This window comes from Osmia lignaria, chromosome 10 (assembly GCF_051020975.1).
Source record: "Osmia lignaria lignaria isolate PbOS001 chromosome 10, iyOsmLign1, whole genome shotgun sequence".
Classification (NCBI taxonomy): domain Eukaryota; kingdom Metazoa; phylum Arthropoda; class Insecta; order Hymenoptera; family Megachilidae; genus Osmia; species Osmia lignaria.
Genome location: NC_135041.1, coordinates 8,644,309 through 8,670,360, shown reverse-complemented (window position 1 = coordinate 8,670,360; position 26,052 = coordinate 8,644,309). Strand labels below are relative to the sequence as shown.

General features: G+C 32.4%; 4 protein-coding genes across 8 annotated transcripts; 2 read left to right on the top strand and 2 right to left on the bottom strand.

Moving 5' to 3' along the window:
• Nucleotides 1-4,214: 4,214 nt before the first annotated feature.
• Nucleotides 4,215-6,954, top strand: LOC117611980 (thiol S-methyltransferase TMT1A-like). Its single transcript, XM_034340547.2, has 3 exons — nt 4,215-4,491; nt 4,920-5,179; nt 5,268-6,954. Exons 1-3 carry the CDS (start codon nt 4,215-4,217, stop codon nt 5,526-5,528), a joined length of 798 nt encoding a protein of 265 aa, XP_034196438.1. The 3' UTR covers nt 5,529-6,954.
• Nucleotides 5,993-8,940, bottom strand: LOC117611975 (uncharacterized). Its single transcript, XM_034340537.2, has 4 exons — nt 8,699-8,940; nt 8,419-8,521; nt 6,245-8,363; nt 5,993-6,171 (listed from the first exon to the last, which is right to left on the bottom strand). The coding sequence occupies exons 1-4, from the start codon at nt 8,776-8,778 to the stop codon at nt 5,993-5,995; spliced, it is 2,481 nt and encodes an 826-aa protein (XP_034196428.2). The 5' UTR covers nt 8,779-8,940.
• A 114-nt stretch (nt 8,941-9,054) lies between these two features.
• On the top strand, nt 9,055-14,814 carry SMC1 (structural maintenance of chromosomes 1). 2 transcript variants are annotated; one of them, XM_034340535.2, is made up of 20 exons: nt 9,055-9,286; nt 9,367-9,487; nt 9,696-9,795; nt 9,888-10,066; nt 10,128-10,266; nt 10,363-10,827; nt 10,920-11,348; nt 11,449-11,660; nt 11,800-11,968; nt 12,042-12,164; nt 12,236-12,367; nt 12,437-12,502; nt 12,573-12,730; nt 12,813-12,910; nt 12,986-13,290; nt 13,354-13,626; nt 13,718-13,897; nt 13,981-14,159; nt 14,376-14,553; nt 14,618-14,814. In XM_034340535.2, the coding sequence occupies exons 1-20, from the start codon at nt 9,094-9,096 to the stop codon at nt 14,684-14,686; spliced, it is 3,768 nt and encodes a 1,255-aa protein (XP_034196426.1). In that variant the 5' UTR covers nt 9,055-9,093; the 3' UTR covers nt 14,687-14,814. The 2 variants fall into 2 exon arrangements, with proteins under 2 accessions (XP_034196426.1, XP_034196427.1); XM_034340536.2 differs by having other exon boundaries at nt 9,147-9,286; nt 9,395-9,487.
• A 1,998-nt stretch (nt 14,815-16,812) lies between these two features.
• On the bottom strand, nt 16,813-24,278 carry Ppt1 (Palmitoyl-protein thioesterase 1). Of its 4 annotated transcripts, XR_004583285.2 has the most exons (10): nt 23,866-24,278; nt 23,496-23,650; nt 23,266-23,375; nt 20,007-20,134; nt 19,773-19,931; nt 19,582-19,699; nt 19,228-19,386; nt 19,044-19,165; nt 18,645-18,846; nt 16,813-16,949 (listed from the first exon to the last, which is right to left on the bottom strand). XR_004583285.2 is itself a non-coding variant. In XM_034340544.2 (9 exons), exons 2-9 carry the CDS (start codon nt 23,602-23,604, stop codon nt 18,813-18,815), a joined length of 939 nt encoding a protein of 312 aa, XP_034196435.1. In that variant the 5' UTR covers nt 23,605-23,650; nt 23,866-24,278; the 3' UTR covers nt 18,464-18,812. The 4 variants fall into 4 exon arrangements, 3 of the variants coding, with proteins under 3 accessions (XP_034196435.1, XP_034196436.1, XP_076546845.1); XM_034340544.2 differs by lacking the exon at nt 16,813-16,949 and having other exon boundaries at nt 18,464-18,846; XM_034340545.2 differs by lacking the exon at nt 16,813-16,949 and having other exon boundaries at nt 18,464-18,894; nt 23,866-24,268.
• Between the last annotated feature and the right edge of the window lie 1,774 nt (nt 24,279-26,052).

Here is a 26,052-nt window from a genome sequence, read left to right as displayed (position 1 = left end):
AAAGGGATCGGCAGGAAACTGAGTTGCCTCCACGCGGCAGTCTTCCTTTTTCAGGATGTCTTCCATAGATCCGTAAGTTTAACCGTGACGCAATGAACATCAGTAATTTACAACCGTGCTGTTCGACCACCCGCCGTTTTCCGAGCGACAGCACCATTCCTGCTCTCTGGTTGCATCTTTCATTTGATCTTTTCTTAAATTACTCCTCCATTTTTTTTGTAAAATTTGTAAATTAATCCTCGAACCATGTTTGCATTGGAATTTTTCGAATTTATCTCTTTGGGTGCCAAATCCAAAAAATCAGTCTGTCGCTGTGTGCCACTGCGTCGAAGTATTATCTACTGAGCACGCGATATTGCGTGAACGGATCTTTTAGCATTGACGATCAGATGTCTTGTAGTGCACCCTTTGATATTACTATAAAGCAAGAGAACCAACGGGTAAGAAGCATTTAGTATAGTTGAAAGGGTATCCCATGTCAGAAATGTAGCCACGGTATTAAGTTTTTACAAAATCCATTGAGCTGAATAGATTTCATTTTGATGGAGCAGAGGTGTCTGTAGGTTGGCCGACAGGAAAGAAGGGAGGTACAGAACGGTGCAAAGATTTTGCGCATTAACAGCATGCAGGAAAAAAGAGGGTGTTGCCCCGATATCGTAGGTTTTTACCGAACTGGAACATGGCAGCACGGCCATTTATTATTTCCCGCCACGCATCGGCGTGCCAACAATACCATCCATTGACACTTTCTGCTTCACACACGACGCCGCGCACCGCGACGCTCCGCCCACGATCGAACTACACACAGTGCCGACAAAAGCCTTCGGCAAAGCACAAACTCCTGCCGACACTCTTTGCCAGACACCGATTTTTCGAGGAAAGGATTTCTATTCCTACAGCCCTTATGTTCCTAATAAATACACATATTTTCTTAACAAAAATTCCCTTCTTCTTTGTACAGTAAACTCTCGCTATAATTTCAGTTAGGAGCGCAAAATTTTTGGAATTGGCAATATAAATAGAGCCCCTTCGATGCCTTTCATGTTGACAGAGAAGCTTACTAACGTGTACGAAAGTATGTGTAAAGGGGCATTCGATCAACAGACAATATAAAAAGCGAAAATATAGCAAGGGATTAAAGTTCTAGAGAAAATGACCTCCGATGGTAAAATGAAGTAATTTTCTTGTCAAGGTATCTCTTCCGGAGTCATATTTCATGCAATGGGGTGTCGCGTGGTACTTTACTGCTTTAACACGCGCTACAAACAAATGTACCGGTACCTCGCCATAAACTAATAAATATATTAACTAGACTCGTCAAACAAGTCGTAAACGATTACAATACATGAAGGAAACTCGAGATGAAGCAAGAAAGTAATGGACCGTACTGGTGATTTACGAGAAGTACTTATTTCCGAGGTTAAGGCAGCATGCCAGCACGAGGACACCATTTTCTTCTTCTCTAGCAGACCCTGTCTTCTTTCACCTTTCAAATTTCCCAACTGTAATTCTACTAATTTATAAGTACTGTCAATGCATTTGAAAATTATTTTGATTAATTGTAGTTATGTAAAATTTATTGAAAAATTTTCCAAGCTTAATTTCATCAAAATCATTTATCTACTCGCATATGAAAATAGATGATGTTAAATACCTTGATATTCATCAGAGACCGTGGATACGATGAATATAGAGGACGCGTCGCTTGGCGATACTTTATTTTACGTTACTTCTTAAAACAATGATCCGCGTCGGTGCCGAGGGATAAAAGCTTCGCAGAGTGTACCAAGAACCCTTGCACCTCGCTCGTGCTAAGCACAATGGCGCCATATTGTGAAAATATTGATTACGATTCGCCAACAATGGAGACAATGCCGTAGACTTCGCTGCCGTGGCGACACTTGAAAAAAAGAGTTTCTTCTCAAGTACGTCTTGTATACCTCACAGTGTCGTGTTTCGCTGAAGTCGATTCCCTTCATCGTTCGATAAGTACTTGCTTATATATATTGCGGTTTATTGCACGAAGGAAGACTACTTGGGTCGCTTCCACGTTTACACCATTCCCTGAAAGAAAATGTTTAATATTAGAACAAGGAAATAATTTAAAAGGTATTCGAAATTATTGGTGTAAGTTGGTAGGGACTAGGGGGGCTGGACCCCCAAAAATAGGAACTGGTTCCCCTACAATTTCAATATTTGTGACATTCCAAAATTCTGAAATTCCCAATTTGCAAAATTTTAGAATTCTAAATTCTAAATTACTAAAATCTCAGAAGTCGAAAATTCTAAATTCCAAGTTACCAAAATCTCAGAAGCCCTAAATTCTAAATTTGCAAAATTTCTGTGGGATCTGACCCAAAATAAAATCCTAGTTAGCCCCAGAATAAAAGTGAATCCGGGAAAAAAGTGAAAATGGACAACAAATTTAACTTATCGTCTTCTTTGTTCCCCACACCCTGATTTTCTGTCATTCAAGAATGCCCGAAGGCACGTCAGCAAATTTAAGTTGGACACGTACAACCGCGTGAACAATTCTTCAAGCACCCCGCCAGTTTATTGGTGAGCACGAAGCAAACCACCCACCTATCTGTTTGATCTTTTCAGACTGAAAAGTATGTAAATGCTGGCGTTGCTATTTTTTTCTTTTTTACTCTACGCACTTGTACGGTCGCGTATCTTACAATTTAAACATTCTTTCGAGCTGGGGGAAATTTTCAAAATCCACTATGGGTTTTTGAAGTTCTAAAGAAAAGGTTTTCCTAGGTTTCCCCTAGATACTTGTAAAATGGTGGAAGGTTCCTTCTTCTAAGAAAGGCCCCTTATACTAGTTTTCACGCGTGTGTATTGGGTTGCCTGCTATTAGGGGCGACCTGCTGTTCTATATAAAATTCTAGTTTTGAATTATATTTTTTATATTTCTGAATTATAAAACAAATTGTATAAACAAAACTATATTGATATAAAATTTCATATTTAATTCCAATACATAATCTATAATAATTTGAAGTGCCTGATATCTTTTGCTAAATATGCAAATTACTTCCACTGACATTTTTTTTTCACATGAATTCTAATAAATTAATAAAAATATGTTTTTGACATTAAAAAATAAATTTTATTTTATGGTAAGAAAGTTAATTAGAAAAATGGATTAAAGGTCCAATTTTTCTTAATTTCGTCCAACAGTGTTTTAAAAGTAGAACGTTCCAGTTCAAACAGTCGGACAAACGCGTGACGAGAAATAATAAAAAGGAATGAACGAGGAAGGACGTATGTATGACTCTTTTTTTTTCGAATCAACGAGCCATTACGAAAACGGTCGGCCTCCTCTCCGCCCCAATGCTAACAACAAAACGCCTCTCCGGAGCTAACGAAATGCTTCTGAATCGAACGAATTTCGAGTTTCGTACATGTGAAACTCGTGGATCTATGCGTGTATACCATCCGTGATACGTGTACGTATTTGCTAGAGTGCGAGGGAAAAGAGGCGAACGAATGCACGCACTCGCTTGAGAGACTAAATTGATCGAACCCGTTTTGTTTGTGGTCACTCTTAAAACTCGAGTGACAAAGAATCATACACCCCTTAGACCGATATGTTCGTTTCGAGCGTTTTTCTTTTTGCCCGCTGGCTGTTGCCCCCTTTTGTTAACTTCGGACCTCTTTCGCGCATTTCGAAAACGTCTGACTATTGTTTTTCCTCTCTTTCTGCCAGACGAATCGTGAAACTTTAAACATATCCTTTATTTATTATAATATTTATAGACATTGCGTATAATGTCTGAGAAAAATGTTATAACATGAACTTTGAATTTTAAATGATAATAGTTTTTTCTTTTTTAATTATGGAAGGTTTGTGAGTGGTTTTCACATTTATTTGTATAAGAAATATTACGTCTGTAGAAAATGTGGACATTATAATACTTATCTTATCACTCACGATTAGCAAACCGTATTTATTGCGTTTCACTAAACAGTCGATTTCTGAACGCGTGCGTGTGTATTAAAAATACGTTCGGCACTTCTATCAAAATTTTGCATTAAAGATCATAGTTGTTACAAAAATAATGAGATATAAAATATTTCCGTCAAAATATGAAATACACATGGCGCAAAAGGTACTGTTCTAGTTCCTGAAGAGAATTTAAATAATACTAAAAATAAAACTTGGAAGTGTATTCTCCAGTGAAGTGTTCTTAATATAATAATAAAAAATGAGTAACAGCGATTTGTGGATACGTGATATAATAACAAGTTATGGATTGTCTTCGCTTCTTCTCGTTCTATTGACAATTTGGATATCACGAAAATGGTCCGATTTACAGAAAACGATTTACAAGGCTTATCTGACTGGCTTCGAAGTTGAATGCTCAGAATTAGCAACGTCTTACAAGAAACATCTATTTAAATCACTACAACATATTGTTTCAAGTGATAATGTATTGAGATCTATGAACTGTATCCGCCTGTTAGAGATTGGTGTTAAAACAGGTGCGCATTGCATGTAGTATTCGTTCAGGGGTTTTTAATACGTTCGAGCCCGAGTTCAGTTAAAATTAACCCCTTGACCTATGATACATCCGACCATTGGTATTTTCAATATGATTGAATTTTTAACTGTAATTACCATAATCAAAAGTCACATTGTCCATGAATGTCGCATCATTGATCTGTTCCACTGATACGGTATGGGTAGATCTACCCACCTGGGCCTGAACGTGTTAACTCTTCAGTTATACTATAACTGCTCTGTACACTATAATCATTTTGTTAAATAATAATATAAAAAGAATGTTCTCTCTTTCACCATGCCATTTTCATATAAACAAATTTTCAATATATTAGGAATTAAAGGGCTACCCAAACTTAATGGGTAGCCTCTGTATTCAGTTCCTGTATACTGAATACAAACGTTACAGGTGAAAATATACAGTTTTACCCAGATAATACTCATCTGATTGGCGTTGACCGAAATGTGAGATTGGCTGAATATCTAATAAAAGGAAATCGTTCTTGGCAATTTTCACATATTATCATTGAACGTGTAATTATTGGCGATGGTAGCTCCTTGAAAGATGTTCCTACAGGATACGTAGATGTAGTTGTAACAATAAGATCATTATGTTCGGTGACATCGATACAATCAACGCTTCAAGAAATTCGCAGAGTACTAGCACCGGTAACATAATAATCATTTTGAATATTATTAAACTGTATATTGATATAATCAAATATATATCCGGATCATAAATCATCATTTATTTCAGGGTGGTCAATATTTGTTCATAGAACACGTTCCTGCAAACGAAGGAACTTTCATACGATATTTACAAAAGATATTATCGCAAACAGGAATATGGCCGTCATTGTTTGGTGGCTGTCATTTAGATATTGATCCTATCACGCATATTAAAAATGCTGGATTTGATAACGTTATAAGCGCTACATTTACACTTGACGGTTATGTATCTCAATCTTTTCATTTAGCACTTTCAAGGCAACACGTGCTAGGCGTTGCAGTTCGTTAATTAAAAACTAAGGAAGTTTTATGTTTATACAATTTATTACTACACATGATAAAAAAACTTCATTAGCTTCGTTAAATTTTTGTACATGAACAAATTGTAATTTTTGTTATGTATTTTTTACATTGCTACCTAAAATAAAACTAAAAGAGTCATATAATTTATTATGTATTACTATGCATAGTATGTTACATACTATTTTGTCCATATAAAATTAATAATAAAATACCTAGCATATACTACAGACCCCTGTATAAGGGTCTATTTCATCCTGATAGGGAAAAATTTATGCTGTATATCTACTGTATTTATAGAAAAATCCGGGTTACACAGGGATCTACTATATTTACCATAGAGAATCCGTGTTAGAGGATTGCTCTGGTGTTCATTGAATTATTACCTTTATTTTCCTTTACCAAGTCTTGATTGTTTGTAGTCACTCTCTTTCAAAGTAACTAATTAGACAATTATGAATGAAATTCAGAATCTGAAGTTAGTTCTGAATCAGAATCATACAGTCTTGTTTCAAAATGCAAACGATTTGCATTATTAAACTTGTTCTTATTCTTCTTAGTTTTACCATTATATAAGGTTTTTATTAGATTTTTTACTACAGCTTGCTTTTCAGACTTATGTTTTCCTAAAACTGAAAATACTCGATTATTTAAAAATGTAATTTGTACTTATTGATTCTTTACTTAAGTATTTTGTCTCATTACCTATTGTATTACAAATTCCTCCTTCAATTAAATTATTACGTCCATTCTCATCTTGTTCTTTCGTTACATTTAATTTTTCTCTGTTTGTTCGACGATGTTTTGGATTCAACTTCTTATCAATAGTTGTATGTACATTATCACTGTACCCATTTTTAGATGTTTTTGATTTACGAGAAGATGATCTATTACATATATAGTTTTGTGAATTGATGGATGTATTTAATATATTATCAATGCTTTGTCTATCTGTTATATCTTTTCTCAAATTAAAATTTTTGTTTATTTCACTTAATTTTAATCTACTGCTATTACTACAAGTTTCAACAACTGGGGAAGAAAATTCAGCGAGTTTTTTAGACGACCTAACAACATTACTTAGAGATGCATTATCAGATGTTTTACTGTTGCATTTACAAATCAAAATAGTACTTTGATTACTATCTGTATCACAGCTTCCTACATTAATGATGTTTGATGGAGATTTTAAACCATTAGCTTTGTTTCTTAATGAAAGCTGAGATCTATTCATACTACTATCTGATAATTTAACTGTATCAGATAATAAATCAGTTTTACTACGCGTTTTCATATTATGGGCAGTTTTATATCTTTTAATGGTAGCTTCTGATAATGTTTTTAAACTAACTGTTGTATTTAAGTATTTTTTATCTTTCATCATATTAGTTGGCCGTTTGTATTTTTGGATTTCAGATTCTGATAATCGTTTTAAACAAACCACTGGATGTAAATTGTGTGAGTAATTTTTTAATTTTTTATATTTCAGAATATCAAGATTCGATAATCTTGTTAGAGCAATTACTGGATTCAAGTTTTTGGGATCATTCATGATCTTATTCGACTTTTTTTTATGCTTCCGACTGTCGACTGTCCGAATGACTGAATTCGAGCTTGTTGATTGTTTAAAGTTACTGAATGTGTCAGATGCTCTTGTATTAACTTTTTCTGACTGAATTATTTTATCATTCAATTCATTGTTCTTAGAATCTCGTTTATGATTTCTACTAACAGGTTGGCTTGATCGAGACATATTTATAGATTGATTCTCACTGCATTTATTTAAATCTTGGGTGTTGTTTGAATTACTTAAAATTTCTCGATTCGCGCATGGTGCATCGTCAAGCTTTTTAAGATCATACAGTTTTGAAGATAATCTGTTAGAATAATTTCTAATATTTTCTACTTCATCAGATTTTTTAGAATCTGATATAGACAGAGTACTATTCATTAAACTTTTATTAACCATCCAGTGTTTGAAGCTTCTTTTCTTACGAATATTTCTCTTCTTTTGTAATGGATATTTAAAATTTAATGCAGGATGTATGTGTTGGGTTAATTTACATAGTACTTCTTTATGACTGTGTTCCATAGTAATAAGATCAACAGGTGAGTCTCTACCAGTGTACAACTTTTTACGGTGTCTTATTTTAATAGCACTGCAATCCAGTAAAGATCTTCTCAAGTAACTTTCCTTGGAATGCTCTGGTGTAGATACTTTATTTGATAGCTTGCAAGAATAAGATTCACAATTATCAGGTGATGGACTTTTCGTATTGAGTGCTTGATCTAACATGTCCACATTTTCTTGTGTATCAATATTTTGCTGTGGCACTGTACATGTCATTATTTCAGTAGTTACTGGAGAATGTTGCCTCCTGTTACTATTATTGTTATCCCTGGTATTGTTTTCTCCATTATTTTCATGCATTATATCAGCAATCTTTGATATTTCTGTACTTTCAGAATATGTTATATCAGAAACATTTTCTAAATTATCATGTTTTGCTCCTTCTACAATAACCATTGTATCTGCTTTATTTGTTGTGTTTGTATTTGATAAAATATATGCAGCTGTATCAACAGAACTGCTAAGAAAACTTTCATTACAATGTGGCTTTGTATAGCTCATATTTAATCCTCTTTCTATACTGAAATGGTTATTTTCTAAATAACCAATTTTATGAATACTCGTTTGGTAAGGTAAATAACTAGTATTAACCCAATGTTGTACAATACTTTTACGTTTATCTACAGCTGGTGATTGATATTTTCTTGAACATAGTTCAAACGTTTTGACATCGAATTCAATATCATCTGAAAGCTAATTCATATCATCATTATCATTATTAAATTTTGTTAAAGAAGATTATACACACCTGTTCTGAATATTCAAGGAAGAAATTTTCCCAAAATATTTGCCTCTCTTTTATAGTTTCCGGAGGTAATTCATAGGTCATATGACCTTTTACTCCTAACACTCTATACCAGACATAAAATCAAAGTAGATATGTAAGTTTTAGTAAAGTTGAAAGTATTTTAAATACATTATAGAAATAGAAAAAGGACAAAGTAATACTATAGATTTTATTATGGTTTTCACATTAATGTTGTAAGTACTGTACATGATTATAACAATAATTTACATCTTTCATTTACCTTCCAATACCTTCACGATAAGAATTTGAAAGAATACCACTATCAAATTTCCTTTTCCTATCTTTTTCCATAATGCACATTAACAAATTTAACGAAATAACGAAAATAACATAAACACCATGCCACAGTTATGTTACATGACCAATATATATACATTGTGTTACAACAAATTCAATAGTGAAACATTTGCACCAAAATGAAAATTAACTTCAAATGAATTTAATATAATACATTTGCGCATACAGCCAGTGACTACAGATACAAGAAGACTGGACATGTCTTTCTTCTCGAGGGGATATGATTTTTAGGGGTCTCAAATAACCCATGATGTATACTAGCACAGCCTACTCTAGGCTGTGATACCACATACTGTGGTGATACTACGCATACATGTAATGGTGTTTGGGATAAAAACTTTATGGCGCCAATTATGCTACTTTGCTGTTATATTTGAGTATTGCTTAATAACTTCAAGAATGCCGGCTTTTTTGAAACATATCGAAGTAGAAAACTTTAAATCGTACAAAGGAAAACTTATTATAGGACCCCTAAAATCGTTTACTGCTGTTGTTGGACCAAATGGATCTGGTAGGTTATGTTCTTTTATGATAGCGAAAATAACTTCAAAAATAATCTTAAATTTGCAATACATCGTTTCTTTATTACAGGAAAATCTAATTTTATGGACGCGATTAGTTTTGTTATGGGAGAAAAAACAAGTAGTTTACGTGTCAAGCGATTTAGCGAACTGATTCATGGAGCATCAATAGGAATGCCAGTTGCACGAAGGTATTTTCAATTTCCTGTATGGAATATGTTATAAATTTTTATGCCTTTGCTAGTAAAAAGGTTAAAAATATCCTTCTTAAATACTTCTTAATACTTCTTATACATCCTTTTTACTTCTTCATCATGTTATGTGTGTGTTTATATATCTGTATATCTTCCACTATGGAAGAAACTCACATTAGTGCATTGACATTACTATAAATTACAGTGCATCTGTAACTGCTGTATTTGAATTAGAAGATGGCTCTGAGAAAAGTTTTATGCGTTCTGTACAAGGATCCTCTTCAGAGCACAGGATAAATAATAACGTGGGTTTGATATATGTTAAAAATAAAAGCTTACTTACATATTTGTGTAAAAGAAAAAATCATTTTAAATGATTTGTATGTATATTATATAGGTTGTTACCAGTCAAGTATATCTCAATGAGTTAGAACAACTTGGTATTAATGTCAAAGCAAAAAATTTCTTAGTATTTCAAGGAGCAGTTGAATCAATAGCTATGAAAAATCCAAAGGAACGTACTGCTCTTTTTGAAGAAATCAGTAATTCTGGAGCATTAAAAGCAGAATATGAAAGGTAACTTTCATACACATTTATATAATTTCTATGTACAAATGCAATATGTGATACTTTATAGGCTGAGAGCAGAAATGTTAAAAGCAGAAGAGGAAACTCAATTTTCCTATCAAAAAAAGAAAGGGATTGCAGCAGAAAGGAAAGAGGCAAAATTAGAAAAAGAGGAAGCTGAAAAATATCAACGTTTAAAAGAAGAATATGTAATTAACTTGCTGACTCATTCAAATAAACAACAACAACAACATCTAATATACATTTGAATGTTAGATACATTTTCTGATTATATCTTTTTATAGGTGGAAAAACAAGTTGAACTGCAACTATTTCGTTTATTTCATAATGAAAAAAGTACAGAAAATTTAGAAGTTTTACAGAAAAAGAAACAACATGAAATAGAAAAGATTGAAAAGAAAAAGGAAAAAGTCGATGAATTGTTGAAAGAGAAGAAGAAGGAAGCTGGTAAATTGGCAAGAGATCTTGCTAAGATAGAGCAGGATATTAGAGAAGTAGAAGTTGAAATAACAAAGAAAAGACCCACATTTATTAAAGCGAAAGAACGTGTTGCACATATGCAGAAGAAAGTAGAATCTGCACGTAAATCGTTAGCTCAAGCACGTATTGCGGATGAAGCTCATAAAAAAGATATACATGAACTTCAAGAAGAATTGCGTCAAGTAGAAGAAGCTAAAGCAGCTTATGAAGCAAGTATTGCTGGACAATCTCAGTTGCAAGGAAGAGATGTGCAACTTGAAGATGAACAGGTATTCATTTATGTTCATTTTAAATTTATAAACGGTACAAAATATTTTAATATACATCCACAATCTTTAATTGATTAAAATATTTACTTAAGGTTAGAGAATACAATCGTTTAAAAGAGGAAGCTGGCAAACAATCAGCTAGATACCTTCAGCTTCTTGATTCCATTAATCGCGAACAAAAATCAGATCAAGACAGACTTGATAATGAAGGAAGAAAAAAGACAGAGATAGAAAATAAGCATAAACAAAAAGGTCACATGCGAGATGAGGCTCTCAAAAGAGTGGAGAAATTAGAAGAACATATAAGAACATCTGAGGCTGCTTTGGAAGATCAGAAAAAACTGCGAGCTGATTTACAAGCTGATGTTGGTACATCAAAAGATAAAATACAAAACCTACAACGAGAATTAGAAAGTATTTCGGAACAATTAGGTGATGCGAAGGTTGATAAACACGAAGTATCAAGGACTAAGAAGAAAACTGAAATTGTAGAAAATTTCAAACGCCTCTTTCCCGGTGTGGTAAATAAATAATTACTTTTCATGCTCTATTTTACTCTCGTGAGTAATTTGTTTTAAACATTTCACTATTTAATTGCTTCATAATTGCTATTGTTTTTAGTATGACCGTATGTATAATATGTGCGAACCCATTCATAAAAGATATAATGTTGCAATTACCAAAGTTCTTGGAAAATATATGGAAGCTATCGTTGTTGATACTGAGAAAACAGCTAGACAGTGTATTCAGTATCTGAAAGAGCAATATCTTGAACCAGAAACATTTCTTCCTCTTGATTATATTCAAGCAAAACCATTAAAAGAAAGACTTAGGTACATTAAGTAATTCATTTTAATGTTAAATTTAATTTAATATAAAACAAAAAATATTGCATATATTTTATTTCTATATTTCTATAAATATATAATATATATTTCATATATTTTGAGAATTGTAACATATTTATTTCAGAAACATACAAGAACCAAAAAATGTGAAATTATTGTATGATGTTTTGCATTTTTCACCTAAGGATATTGATAGGGCAGTATTATTTGCTACAAATAATGCTCTTGTATGTGAAACACCGGAAGATGCAAATAAAGTAGCATATGAGATGGATAAGAAAGCAAGATACGATGTATGTACGCAACAGTTCTATTTATCAAATATTGAGTAAATCAAATGCTCATGAGGTATTCGTATAATTACAGTGCGTTGCATTGGATGGAACATTTTACCAGAAAGCTGGAATTATATCTGGTGGTAGTTTAGATCTTGCAAAGAAAGCAAAGAGGTGGGATGAGAAACAGATGTCCCAGCTTAAAGCACAAAAAGTAGGATATTTTTACATCGTATATAATTGTTACTTAAGTTCAAAGGCTAATGAATTCAACATCTTTTACAGGAAAAATTGACGGAAGAATTACGTGAATCATTAAAAAAATCACGAAAAGAATCTGAATTAAATACAGTCGAATCACAAATACGTGGATTAGAAACGCGTTTAAAATATAACAAAAGTGATTTGATTGCTACAGTAAGTAGTAAGTCACAATTTTATTACGATTTTAATATCAAATTTTATTTACCAAATTATTTATTATAGCAAAAACAAATTGCGGAACTTGAAGCAGAGCTAGAAACACTTCAAAACGAATTAAATATGTTTGGTGTAAGTATAGATTTAGATTATTTCATATATGTATGTTACATGTTAGAGATAATATAATTTATGTACATAGCCAACTATAGCTGCAATTGAAAAGACGATGGCTGAGAGAGATCAAGAAATACAAAATATTAAAGAAAAAATGAATAATGTCGAAGACGATGTGTTTGCCAGTTTTTGCGAACAGATAGGAGTATCGAATATTCGACAATATGAAGAAAGAGAATTACGGTATGCAACTCCCTACATAAAAATTCAACAAATATATATAAAAATATGTATATAATTATTATGGTTGTTTCAAACATTGCAGATCGCAACAAGAAAGAGCAAAGAAGAGGATGGAGTTTGAAAACCAGTGTAATCGTATCTATAATCAATTAGATTTTGAAAAGCAACGTGATACAGAAAGTAATTAAAATTTACATTTATACATTTCTAAGATCTTTAATAATTGTTCTGATAAAATAACACCGAAAAATTTAGGTAATGTTTTACGATGGGAACGAGCCGTTCAAGATGCAGAGGATAAGCTTGAATCTGCGCGACAAACTGAATCAAATCAAAAAGCAGAAATAGATCACGACGAAACTCAAATGGAACAATTAAAATCGGCAAGAAATGCAAAGAAAATGGAAGTTGATCAGAAAGAAGATGAAATAACTAAAATTAGGCGAGAGGTTGCAGCAATAGCAAAAGATATACAATCTGCTCAGAAACAATTGAATATTATTGAAACTAAAATTGAACAGAAGAAAGCTGAACGTCATGCTATTCTGATGCAATGCAAGGTATATTAAATAAAATCAGATTTATTAATTTTACGATTCTACCTATGCTGTAATGTTGTTTAGATGGAGGACATTGCAATTCCAATGCTTCACGGAAATATGGAAGATATAGCGACCGAAAGTACTACCAGTAATAGTTCAGAAGTAAATGACTCCTCCTTAAGTACTCATCAACAGTATGAACGTGAAAAACGAATTACTATAGATTATGCTCTTCTTCCTGAAAACTTAAAAGATATCGATGAGGAAGATGTTAAAAAAACTACTGATAAATTAACAAAAACAATTAATGATTTACAAAATACCATTCAACGTATTCAAGCTCCTAATATGAAGGTAGAAAATAATAATTAAAAATATTTCTTATCTTTTTAATATTGTTTCATTAGCTTTCATTATTCTTCAAGTAATCACGCAATTTGTTTAGGCAATACAAAAATTATATCTTGCTAAAGAGAAATTACAAGAAACTAACGAGGAATTTGAACAATCTCGTAAAAAGGCAAAGAAAGCAAAAACACAATTTGAAAAAATAAAAAAGGAAAGACATGATCGATTTATGGCCTGTTTCGAGCATGTGGCCAATGAAATTGACCCTATTTATAAGGTTGACTTACAACATACAGGAAACTGTACATGTCTTTTTGTGTCATACATTGAACTAACATAAAAATATTTTTTCCATTTTAGAGTTTAGCAAAAAATCAATCTGCTCAAGCATTTCTTGGGCCAGAAAACCCTGAGGAACCATATTTAGATGGTATTAACTATAACTGTGTTGCACCAGGAAAACGATTTCAACCAATGTCTAATTTGTCTGGTGGGGAGAAAACCGTTGCTGCATTAGCTTTGTTATTTGCGATTCATAGGTATTTATGATTATGCAATCATTCATTTCTTAGGTTCTAATATTAAAATTCATATATATTGTGTAATAACTTATATACATCTTTTACTACTTATATATATATATATATATATATATATATATATTATATGTTTTAAAAATAAACGGTACAAGGTCAATCAATATTTTAATTTTTAACATCCATGTAATTTATAATTTAATTTGTTGATATTTTCAGCTTTCAGCCTGCACCGTTCTTTGTTTTGGATGAAATTGATGCTGCGTTAGATAATACTAATATAGGGAAGGTTGCTAGTTATATACGCGATAAAACAAACTCGTTACAAATCATTGTCATATCATTGAAAGAGGAATTTTATTCTCATGCTGATGCATTGATTGGCATTTGTCCTGATGTAAGTATATATAAAATATACATAATTAGAATATTAAGGTTACTCTACTTTCTTTGAATTACAGGTTGATGAATGTTTGGAAAGTAAAGTACTAACCCTTGATTTAACTGCATACCCTAAACACTCTAATTGATAGAACACATTTTTCACCTATATTTATACTTACAGTTTTATTTTTTCATATTATAATTTTATTTTCCATATGAAAACAATTGATATTAGAGGTAATATCAAAATATATCAGAGTTTATAAAAATATTTTGTGAACTTTATTTAAAAGTTATAAGTATAAAAAAAGATACAATTTAAAAGGTATATGGACCATGAATCTTTCACATGTACTTTAATTATTACTTTCTTATTCTTCATAAGTATTATAGTTATACTATTATACTTTGATTAATGTAACATAAGGTAAGAAAATTTTACTATTATCTAAATTTAATTTCAGTGGACAATTACCTATTTTGTTATTGTTATGTAATAAATTATTTATATAAATATGTAGAACGATGTACTGAAAAGTATTCTGTCAATTTTTTTAAGTACATCAGATGTTGAATTATAACTTTTATATTGTAACAATGTAAACACCTACTTTTTCAGAATAAAAACTCGGACTGTAAAATTATCCAATTAGTTTTCTTCCTGTTGAAAAAATATGAGCAGTAATACGAGAAGCGAACCCGTATTTTCTACAAGTTCTGAAGTAAACTATAGAAATTTTAACCTGCAAAAGTTTGCTAGAAATAATCAGAGCTAACATACGCAACAGAAGCAGAAACTCGTTTATTCTGTGAATTCTACATCACATTGGCTATTTGATAAGGGTCTGAATTTGAGATTTCAAAAACGGGCTTTTGTAGAAGACGGCTACTTATCGAGCAGCTAAGGAATGAGCAGTAGAGCAAGGTGCGCGCGCATGTGTATGGACGCTAGCATTCTGGCTGAGAGTTTATGTGGAACCAATATATCTGACGGCGATTTCGACAGGATTAGAAGGAATATTAAAACGAAGAAGCCACTCGAGTGGCTGTTTTTGGAAAAACACAAATACTTTACCTCTACGTAATATTAAAAATTTATAGCCTACGCTATATACGGTTACAACGCGCATGCCATTGGCTGCTCAATAAACAGCCGCTTCCTGTAAATCGCCGCTGCTGAAATCTTCATTGTGAACAATTATCGAACACTTACTACAGCTCAATGTGGTTGAGTTTACTATTGTCAGGAACAAAACGCATAGTTTTCTAAATAGTTTCATCTTCTTGATCTCCCGTAAGTCACTATTTTAAATTCTTGCCTTTATTAGCCTTGATTTTGTAGCGATTTTACATTGATGTTTCATCAATGCCGTCCCTTTTAACAAGTTTTCCTAACGAAACATAAGAGTCAAATATTGGTGATGTTGGGTGATGTTTAACCCAGTATCAACAATACCAAGTATCAACAATAACCCAGTATCAAATTATACCATTCACTATTTGAGAGCGAAGAATATTCAAATTAGCGAGTCACCCTATATGTAACCGCACAAGAAAGTGAATAGACTTTTGCAGGGAGAGCACGCATGTTATTGGCCGCTCGATAAGTTGCTGCTTCCCGTAAAACTCCGCCCCCACAGCCACTACCGCAGCTACTTATCCAGCGGCCGTTAAAATTTAAATCAGTTAAAGCCAAGCGATCTAAAAGATTAGCAGCCAGAGAAACTCAAAGCACATAAAGAATACATCAAAACATAGTCATTATGTCAACGTCTAACACGAATATTGTAATAAAAGTAGAACCACATGAACTAGATACAAGTACCAATACAACTACAAGTACAAATAGAAGTACGGCTATAAATACAAATACAAGTACGAGTGGTACGAATTCTATTAAACGTAAAGTATCTACGAATTTAACACTGCAAAAGAAATTAGAAGCAGTAAGAAAGAAAGATGCAGGTCTTTCAACAATTGAAATAGCAATGGAATATAATATCAGCGAAACTACCGTAAGGCGGTGGATTCGAGAAAGGGAGAAATTGGAAAAACACAGTCTTTCATTAACATCAAAGCGCTTACGTTTATCACCTGTTGAGAAAGTTAATCAAGCATTAACGATTTGGTTCCACGGGGAACAAAAAAGGAACAACGCACTCACTGTTATACAAGTGAAAGGTATTGTCTTAATATCTTATACACCATTTAAATTGAGATAAAGATTAATTGAAAGATTATTACTGAGCAGTCTTACTTTGATTATAACATTAATTTTTTCAGCAAAAGCTCAGGAATTCTTTCAGCGTTTTGGTGGTTCAGAATCCTTTAAAGCAAGTGATGGTTGGTACCGTACATGGAAATTCAGGAACGGTATTCGTTCCATAGCACCATCTGGGGAACCATCATCTACAAATACAAAAGCAGCAAACCAATTTACCACTGAAATATCAGAGTTAATAGATAAAGAAAACTTAACTTTATATCAGATATTCAATGCGGACGAAACCGAGCTTTATTTTAAAATGATGCCAAATAGAAGTTCAATTGTAAAGACAGAGCACCCACTTCCAGGGCATAAAAAAATTAATGATAGACTGACTGTAATGGCATGTTGCAATGCTAATAGTTCATTCAAAATGCCATTACTAGTAATAGGGAAACATCAAAAGCCAGCAGCAATGAAACATATAGCACCACAGTTATTATCTGTGAAGTATACAAATCAGAAAAATTCCTGGATGAGTGCAATCATCTTTGAGAGATGGTTTAGGGAGGACTTTGTTCCCCAGGTTGTTGCTTTTCTAAAATCAAGAGGACTACCAGAAAAAGCAATCTTACTGTTGGATAATGACAAGTCACATCCATCACTAAATATGCTAACTGTAGATGGGATCAGAGCAATATTTTTTCCATCATATGTAACTCCACTTATACAACCCCTTGATCAAGGAGTCATCAATGTAATCAAACGAAGATACAAGGCAAAATTTTTAAAATATTTAATAAACGCTCAGGCTGATGGAATGAATTATAGTCGAGCAATAGGGTCATTTAACATAAAAAATGCAATTGATTTAATCGGTGATGCATGGGATGAAATTAGTGAGAAAACAATCTCGAACTCTTGGAAGAAATTATTAAATATGCCGGTTGATGAAGATAATAATAATCCTGATTATGTTTCTTCTGAACAAATCTATCAAATGTGCAAGAAACTTCGAAGTCATGAAGATATTACATTAGATGAAATCAATGAATGGATCCATTCTGATGGCTTATCAACCTTAACGGATGAGGAAATCATTGATGCTGTAGAGAATCCTGGCAATGATGAAACTGGTATGTTACAGAAAATTCGTATAGGATCCCTGCCGGAAAAGTTAAGGGCGTTTCCCCGTCTCGGGAACCGTCCACTAAGACTTGTCAGTGAGTGGGACTGACGTGGACGGTCCCTATTCTAGACGCCTGGGTTCTAAGTGTAACTCATAACTTCTATATATGGAACTTAGTCTCGTGATGGACCGCTTGTGAAAAGACGATACCGACTTACATGCACGACGACACCGACTTACATGCACGACGACACCTTACGGCCATCACGGGAAAGCCCAGGCGCCGGGGAAACGACGCTATGCTTCGCTCAAACCCCCAATCTCCACATTAGAATTTAATATTTATATTTGTTATTTTGTTCATAACAGAAACAGAGAATGACCATTATACAGAAAGTGAAATTTCACCTTCACAAGCAATGGAGGGTTTGGACTGTGCCATCTCCTTTTTTGAAAAAACTGGTATCCTCGTATCACTTTCTGATATGAAAATTTTGAAAAGGGTGAGAGACGAATTATTGAAAATTAAAAATCAGATTTAATTTAGAAGAATATCTAATAATTAGGGGAGAGAATGGACTTCTCAGTTATAACAATAAAAATTTATTTTGTTACTCTGACTCAATTATTGAAACCCTTTCCAAAAATTCCTCTAATCACGATTCCTAATAATACATATATGAAAATGAGTAAATAATGGAACTGAACGTATGAACAAGACAACAAAGTAGTTTGCGCGCGCATGGATGAATAATGAATACATACTTACGATGGCGGGACATTCCAGCCGAATGTTAATATGGCGACGATTTATCGAACCACCATGGTACAATCAGTTCCAAAAATATTAGAAGAAATACTATAAAATGAAAAGGGTCACCGGTCTTAATCACGTAGGCTTTACTAATACCCGCACAGGTCCGTAATATCACTGAAGTTAAGTTACGTTGGACACGGCTTGCTTCTTCATTCTGAACAGTAATCAAATTCAGGTTGATTCAAAGGGAATTCTCTATACTCTATAACAATAACAACATATCAAATAATATAAAGTCGTAATAATATAATATATATAAATAATGCAATTTGGAACAATTATTGTATCAATATTATCACAATTATACTTATGAGAGCTATTTAAGTGCAGCAATTATAATTTGATAGTTACATTAAATATGCTTTAATTATATGGTCGATAAACCAACTTTCTGCAAACTGTAGGTGATTTCCAGTTACTGATAGGAAATGAATTTTTCCTGATTCGAGTAGTGCTTTTAGTCCCAGTTGATCCTAAAAAAAATTTTGTTAATTTTACTGAAGTTTACAATATTTAATGTTGTAATATTGTATACCTTGCGATATAAATCAGTTTCTTCAAAGGTCTGAATTTCTGTTGCTTGTCCCGGTTTGTAAAATCCGAACCATTCTGTTTCTCGAGGCCAAACTATCGTATCATTAGCAAATTTAATTAGCACCATGGCATTTAACTTTTGTAGATTTTCTTTATACGTCTGAAAATGTAAATGAAATAACAATATTTTGTAACATTTGTATGAGCTGTAGGGAGAAATACGCATGTTATTAGCTGTTGAATAAATGGCCGATTCCGGGAAATCCCCGCCATTAGAAGACACCTTGATATCAATAATTATCGAACGGTTACTACGACTAAACCTGGTCAGCTTTGCTATTGTCATAAAACATACCTCATTAATATACCGTTCATTGTTGATATCCGCCATAAATGTACTCTTTTCTTTGTATTCTTCTTCTTGATACGGATCGTGCCAATAAGTAGCTTGAATAAACTTTTCTTGAACAAATCTGTTATATAAAATAAAAAGATTTGATAACTCTGTATCTATTCGAAATATATTCTGCATATATAAATAAATACTTTAAGTATGCTCCATATTTGATCATTCGGTTTACGTAATTGCAAACGCTTTTCTTTACAGTTCCACAAATTGGCAATCCAAAAACACCTTGATGTTGACCACCCACAGAAATAAAATTCTTAATCGGAGGATTAGGGCATCTTTGAATTAGTGCTCTCCTGTAACACATTAAATATCAGCAATTTCAGCTACTTTCAATTTATACTTAAATAATTTTTAAAAATAATACATACAGAAATTGAGCACCTTGCGAGAATCCAATAGCGTTATAACCATCTTTGAAACGTTTATCTGCTGATAGTCGCTGGCAGATCTCTTGTATATCTTGGTTGATATTTCCAAAATAACTGTGTTCCACATCCTGAAACATTATAATATAATGTTAGAAAACATTGATGGTAGATTAGTTGATATGGTTTTTCATTTGAACTTTGTAGCTTAATATTTGAAATACTGTTTCTTTAAATTTTATTTAGTTTTGGCGGACTCCCGTTATATTGCCACGCGTTATTTTGCCGCATGAGCGACTTCCCCTTCACACGGACTTTTACGCACACTGATGGCGCTTCCCCACCATCATAGCCCAGAAAGATGAAGGTGGACGTTCGTCCACGTTTCTCCTCCTTCCAACCATGACTTCGACCGTTAATGGAAGAGGCTCTTGCTATATCGCCATTTCTAGAAATATTCCACCCCATTCGCGGCGATATAACACGAATCTACTGTAATTAGCAAGGTAGGTGTGCTCAATCTTGCCATACTAATATTTAGAGTGTTGTATTAAGACACTTTTACTAACTTTGCAGGCTTTACTAAGCCTGTAGTTATAAATTCTGTTTTGAACCTTTGATGTAATAATTGAAATAAATTTGTTGCTGTTTTCCCGCAATTCTGTAATTTTGTAATTTTAGAGAAGACAAGAAAAGAATGGAACTAGACAACAAAAGCAGAGTATGCGAACCTGAGAGAAAGAAACGTAAAAATGTTAGTATTTTGGAAAAATTAAAAATTTTGGAGGAATTGGACGTTGTTAAGTCGATGAAAGTAATCGCGGAAAAATATGGTATTCCGGAAAGAACACTGAGAGGTTGGAAAAAGAATCGCTATAAGCTGGAGGAAATAAATAGTACTTATATACTAACGAATAATTCAAAGCGTATAAGAGTAACGGCATTAGACCAACTCGAAGAAGCATTATACATTTGGTACAATTGTATGACCGAGAGGGGAATCACTTTGACGGGACCTCTAGTAATAAGTAATTAATATTTTTAAATTTATTATGAAATTAAATATTCGTTGATTCTTCTTCAAATATATATTATTTAACTGAAGAATTATATTTCAGGAAAAGCATTAGAACTGCACAAGGATATGGGAATTGAAAAGAAATTTGTCGCTAGTGAGGGATGGTTAAGCCACTGGAAAAGCAAATATGGTATGCGTCAGCACGCCGCATGCGGGGAAAGATTTTCCCCGGATTCATTAGAAGCTCCTATTCTTAAAGAAGAATTTGAAAGTATCATGAGAGAAAACGAGTTAACGTTGTGTCAGATTTTTAAAACTGACAAAACTAGTCTAAATGTTAAAATGATGCCAAAGAAATTGCACTTTAAGCCTACAGATTTTAAACAAAATAAAGAACGCTTCACAGTCATGATTTGTACCAATGGAGATGGAACATTGAAGCTGCCATTACTTGCCATTGGAAATTCTACCAAATCAAAAGCATTAGAAAATTTGTCACCAACTTTGCTTCCTATTCATTATGCTCAACAAACAAATCCACTGATTACCATAGAAATTTTTGAAGATTGGTTCCGAAATGAGTTTGTACCTCGGGTAACAACATTTTTAAAAGAAAAAGGTCTTCCAGCAAAGGCATTGCTTTTGCTCGACTATGCGCCTTGTTATGCCTCTTTCAATACCTTTTATGAAGGGGATATAAAAGTAACATTTTTACAACCTATGGACTGGGATATAATAGAGACTTTCAAGAGGCATTATAAATTATTGTTTTTACATTCAATTCTTTTTGCACAAAAGAATGGCATAAACTTGACTACTCAGTTGAAATCAATCACTATCAAGGACATTATTTACTGGATGAGTGATGCTTGGGATGCTGTGAATGATACAACTATTTTAAAGTGCTGGAAAAAATTGTTACCCAATCACTACTATGAAAACACTAATGAAAATTTGGATGAAAGTATTATGAATGAAGAGATTTTAAACAACGTACGTAAAATTAACGAGTACCAAGATATTGATGAGGAATCAGTGCAGAATTGGATCAATCCGAAAGACGAAGACACCAATGAGGAATCAGCAATACCGACGAATTCAGAGTTAATTGCAATGGTAGCTGTAGATTATAAAGAAGGTATATATATTTAATTAAGAAATACATATATTTTAATAAAAAAAAGATTTATTACTCACAGAAAGGAAAATGTTGAAAACATTAACATAAATGCGTTTTTCTTGAAGATACCGATGACAACGACGCTCCACCTGAAAATAATCATCCAAATAATGTAGTTTCGGCAGCCGATACGCTACTTTCTTTTTACGAAGAAAATGGTTTGTTATCTGCATCAGATTTAGCTGTGATAAGAAAAGCCAAACAGTTAGCTATTAAAATAGCTATTTCGGAATAAATCTTGAATAATATTTTGTATAATATTAACTGCTTAAATATATATTTAATGTAATTAATGTAAAAACATAGTACTCAATATTGTTCAAATAAAGGGGAAATGAATTTTTGTAAACTTACGCAGAGTCATCTTCTTTGGAATGATGTAACAATCACCTACTGAAATGAGACATATAATAATTCTTATAACAATTTCATTATCATGAAGCTATTTGATAATACTATTACAATTTACTTACTTTGGCTGTACTATTGTCTATTTTCTTAACTAATTTCATAAATGCACAACCATAATGGGAAATCACAGCACTTTTGGCACACACACATCACAGATTTTTTACTTCTTGTTTTATTTCTATCACCTCAAGTCTTCTTGATGCTGTTATAACAAAATGTTTTGATAAAAGACCTAATATAAGTGCATTAATGAACTTGCAAAATGCAATTGCATTTCTTGTTAAATAGAATTCAATGTAGGCAGTCTGAAAAGTTCTCGGCCTGACACATAAATGGTGTTTCCTCCCATAAGCTTCAGGAGATTATATTGAAAAATAAAACATATTTCACACAAAAAAAAATGTTCTTTCATTGTTAGATTGAGAACTTTTCAGACTGTCCTCATATGTACATTTTTTGCATAAACTGATTCATCTCACTCTGTGCATAACTGACCCAGTTAATATAAATCTTTCTCATTTGTTATTAGTAACTGTGAAGTCATTCTTTACTTTGAACCATAATATTCAACATAAATGGAAATAGCACATTGAAAGCACATTGAAGTGTCTGCTTGGATTAGTCTTATTGTTAGTCTAGATAAGAAGACTTACCTCTATTTCATTATTTCCTATACGAATGGAATATACATAGATATTAGGAACTGTTGCCTCTATTAGCTTTTTTAATGCACCCAAACTAAATGAGAAACAACAGCTATCTCCTGAAATTTAATACTGGATTTTAATTATAATACATTGAAAAAGATAATATTAGAAATCATAAATAAAGTTCAGCTACTTTCTACATAATATAAAAGTTTTTAAATAAATAAAAATTTTACCCATTCCATGCCATAAAACAACTGGAAGAGAAGAACTTTGAATGCCATTTAATTTGTATATTGACAAAAAGAAGAAAAGCAACAAAGTAGTTTTCCTCGATGTGAACATTTTGTAGCCACAGTATAATTATATGTATTATATAAAATAGTAATTCCTACAAAAAGAATAAAAATTAATAATTTTCGTTTATCAAATACATCTAAAAAATATAATAAAGAAAATAAGAGTAAAAGAACATAATGCATCATCTGTATAGAGAAATTTGATATGTTGAATATATTGACAATTTTTTACACCTTAAACCTGGGATACCCTGTATATTAAGACTAATGATATATTTTTTAGCATTACGACGTAAAAACTGAATACCTTTAATTCCCCTTCTTGCTATATGATGTTAAATATATTAGTCAATCTAAACGAGACTGATATGGACTAATACTACTACGATGAGATTCAATTTTACCAAACTGTTTATACTATTCAGTCTTGTTGCATTTGTAGTCACTGAGTGAAAGTAACAATTTGTCCTCACTTTCCAGGAACTACCCCGTTAATTTTTATCCCTAACTTTGTCTCTAAACACCTCTAAACAAAGCTGCGATTTTAACATTACAATTTTACTAATTTGGTAACAGTGTAATCGTATTGGGAATTCCCAAGGTTTTATCTCGAAAATTCGGTCGTACGCAATAAAACGAGATATTATTAGGATAAATATACTGGAAGTTAGTGTAATACGAATATTTATGTAAAATAAAATGATTATTACTGATTATTATTACTATAGATTTATATGGGGGTAGGCCATAAAGATATATCTCATGTCCCCCCTAAAACTCTATGCAAAAAACGATTACTTGTTGAGACTGAACTCCGAATTCCACATCGGTAAAACAGGCCATGTGTGATCGATAATTAAGCTGACCAGAAACTGATTTAAGCGCCACCTGAAGTATTGCATCCAACTAACGGCATGCTATACTACATTACCTTTCGCAAATACCTAAATGACACATGTATGCTATATGTATAAGTACTTACATAATTAAACAATACTGACCATGCATTCATTATTATTAATTTTCTTTCCGTAAAATTGTATTTGCAATGTGGTACACTTCAGAATCTTAAAGACATAGATTCCTGAAAAAAATATAACAGCGATTAAATAGAAAAAAAGCATTTTCGCAGCCAATTCGCTCGTATTATTTGCTGCATAATTAATAAATATACCACAGAAATAATGATACAGTTATTAATTAGTCATCAAATAATAACGATTGCCCAGGTCTCACCACGGGGAGGTTGCTGCGGGTGGAGACCCGCCCTACCTCATCCCATCCACCCTCCATTTATGCAAATTTTTATTTTTATTCAATGCCATCATCCTCTTGATGCACATTTGCAAAACGTTTTTGACTGTTCTGCAAACGGACAACAAAAGGAGCATTATTTTTATTCACTACCTACCTATCTACATATCTATACATATATTTACGTAGATTTTTGCTTTTTATTCCTATCGTAACATTTTTTAATTTTGATTTTGATTACAGATCTGTAATTAATAAATATGCAATTGCATATTTGTCCTACATACTTATACTACTAAGAATATTTACCTATACGAGCGCTCGTAATTATATTAAAAATTCGCTTAAATCTAACGCTTCCTAATTAAACACTGCAGTGTTTGACGATTATATCTTAATGACTATATACATAAATAAGTCCAATGAATTTGTTGATTTTGTTGTCCTCACCAGAATACTTCCTAAAATAAAACTGAAAAGGATTAAACATAATTTAAGAAAATAATAAGGCTCGTGTAGCCTTAATCATAAATTTACAACCTGCCTGAAAAAACAGAAAAGGATTAAATACAATTTTTGAAAATAGTATGGTTCAAATATTACCACTTATAAGAATCATTTTTCCTTTTCAATCATTTTCACCTTGTTTTACTTAATTGGATACATTGAATTCCATTTATGGACGCTAGATTTTATTTTACATTTCTTCCAGTCGATTATCCGATTTCATACTTCCTATAAAGATATTTCTCTGTAACAGAAACTGATTAATTGAATCCAGATAAAGACAAAGAAAAATTAATAGCTGGAAAAAAGTTACATTAGTAACAATAAAATTTTATAAAAGTCAGAGTGGTTGTTAATAATTCAAAATCAATTTGATACGAAATATGAATTTGAAGCAAACTTCAGGACCAAAATAAAGAGAAAAAAATTCAGAAAAATATATATTTGAGTTAAGTGACTTGAGTTAAGAACATTAATTATTTCATTTTATTGTATTTAATATTCGTTCATTTCGCGACAAATAGCACACAATATTTTAATTGAAACAACTGCCTTCTACTGCAATATATAGTACGTACAACCACGACTCTACTCGACTTCATTGCATTATATTATTCCATACACCTTTCAATGCAAATTTATTGTAAATGGAAAAATTGAAAAAAAAATCACGAGTGGACTTTGCTTTTCAGGAAAAGAATTTGAAAATTTATAAAAGTAATTTAATTAGCTT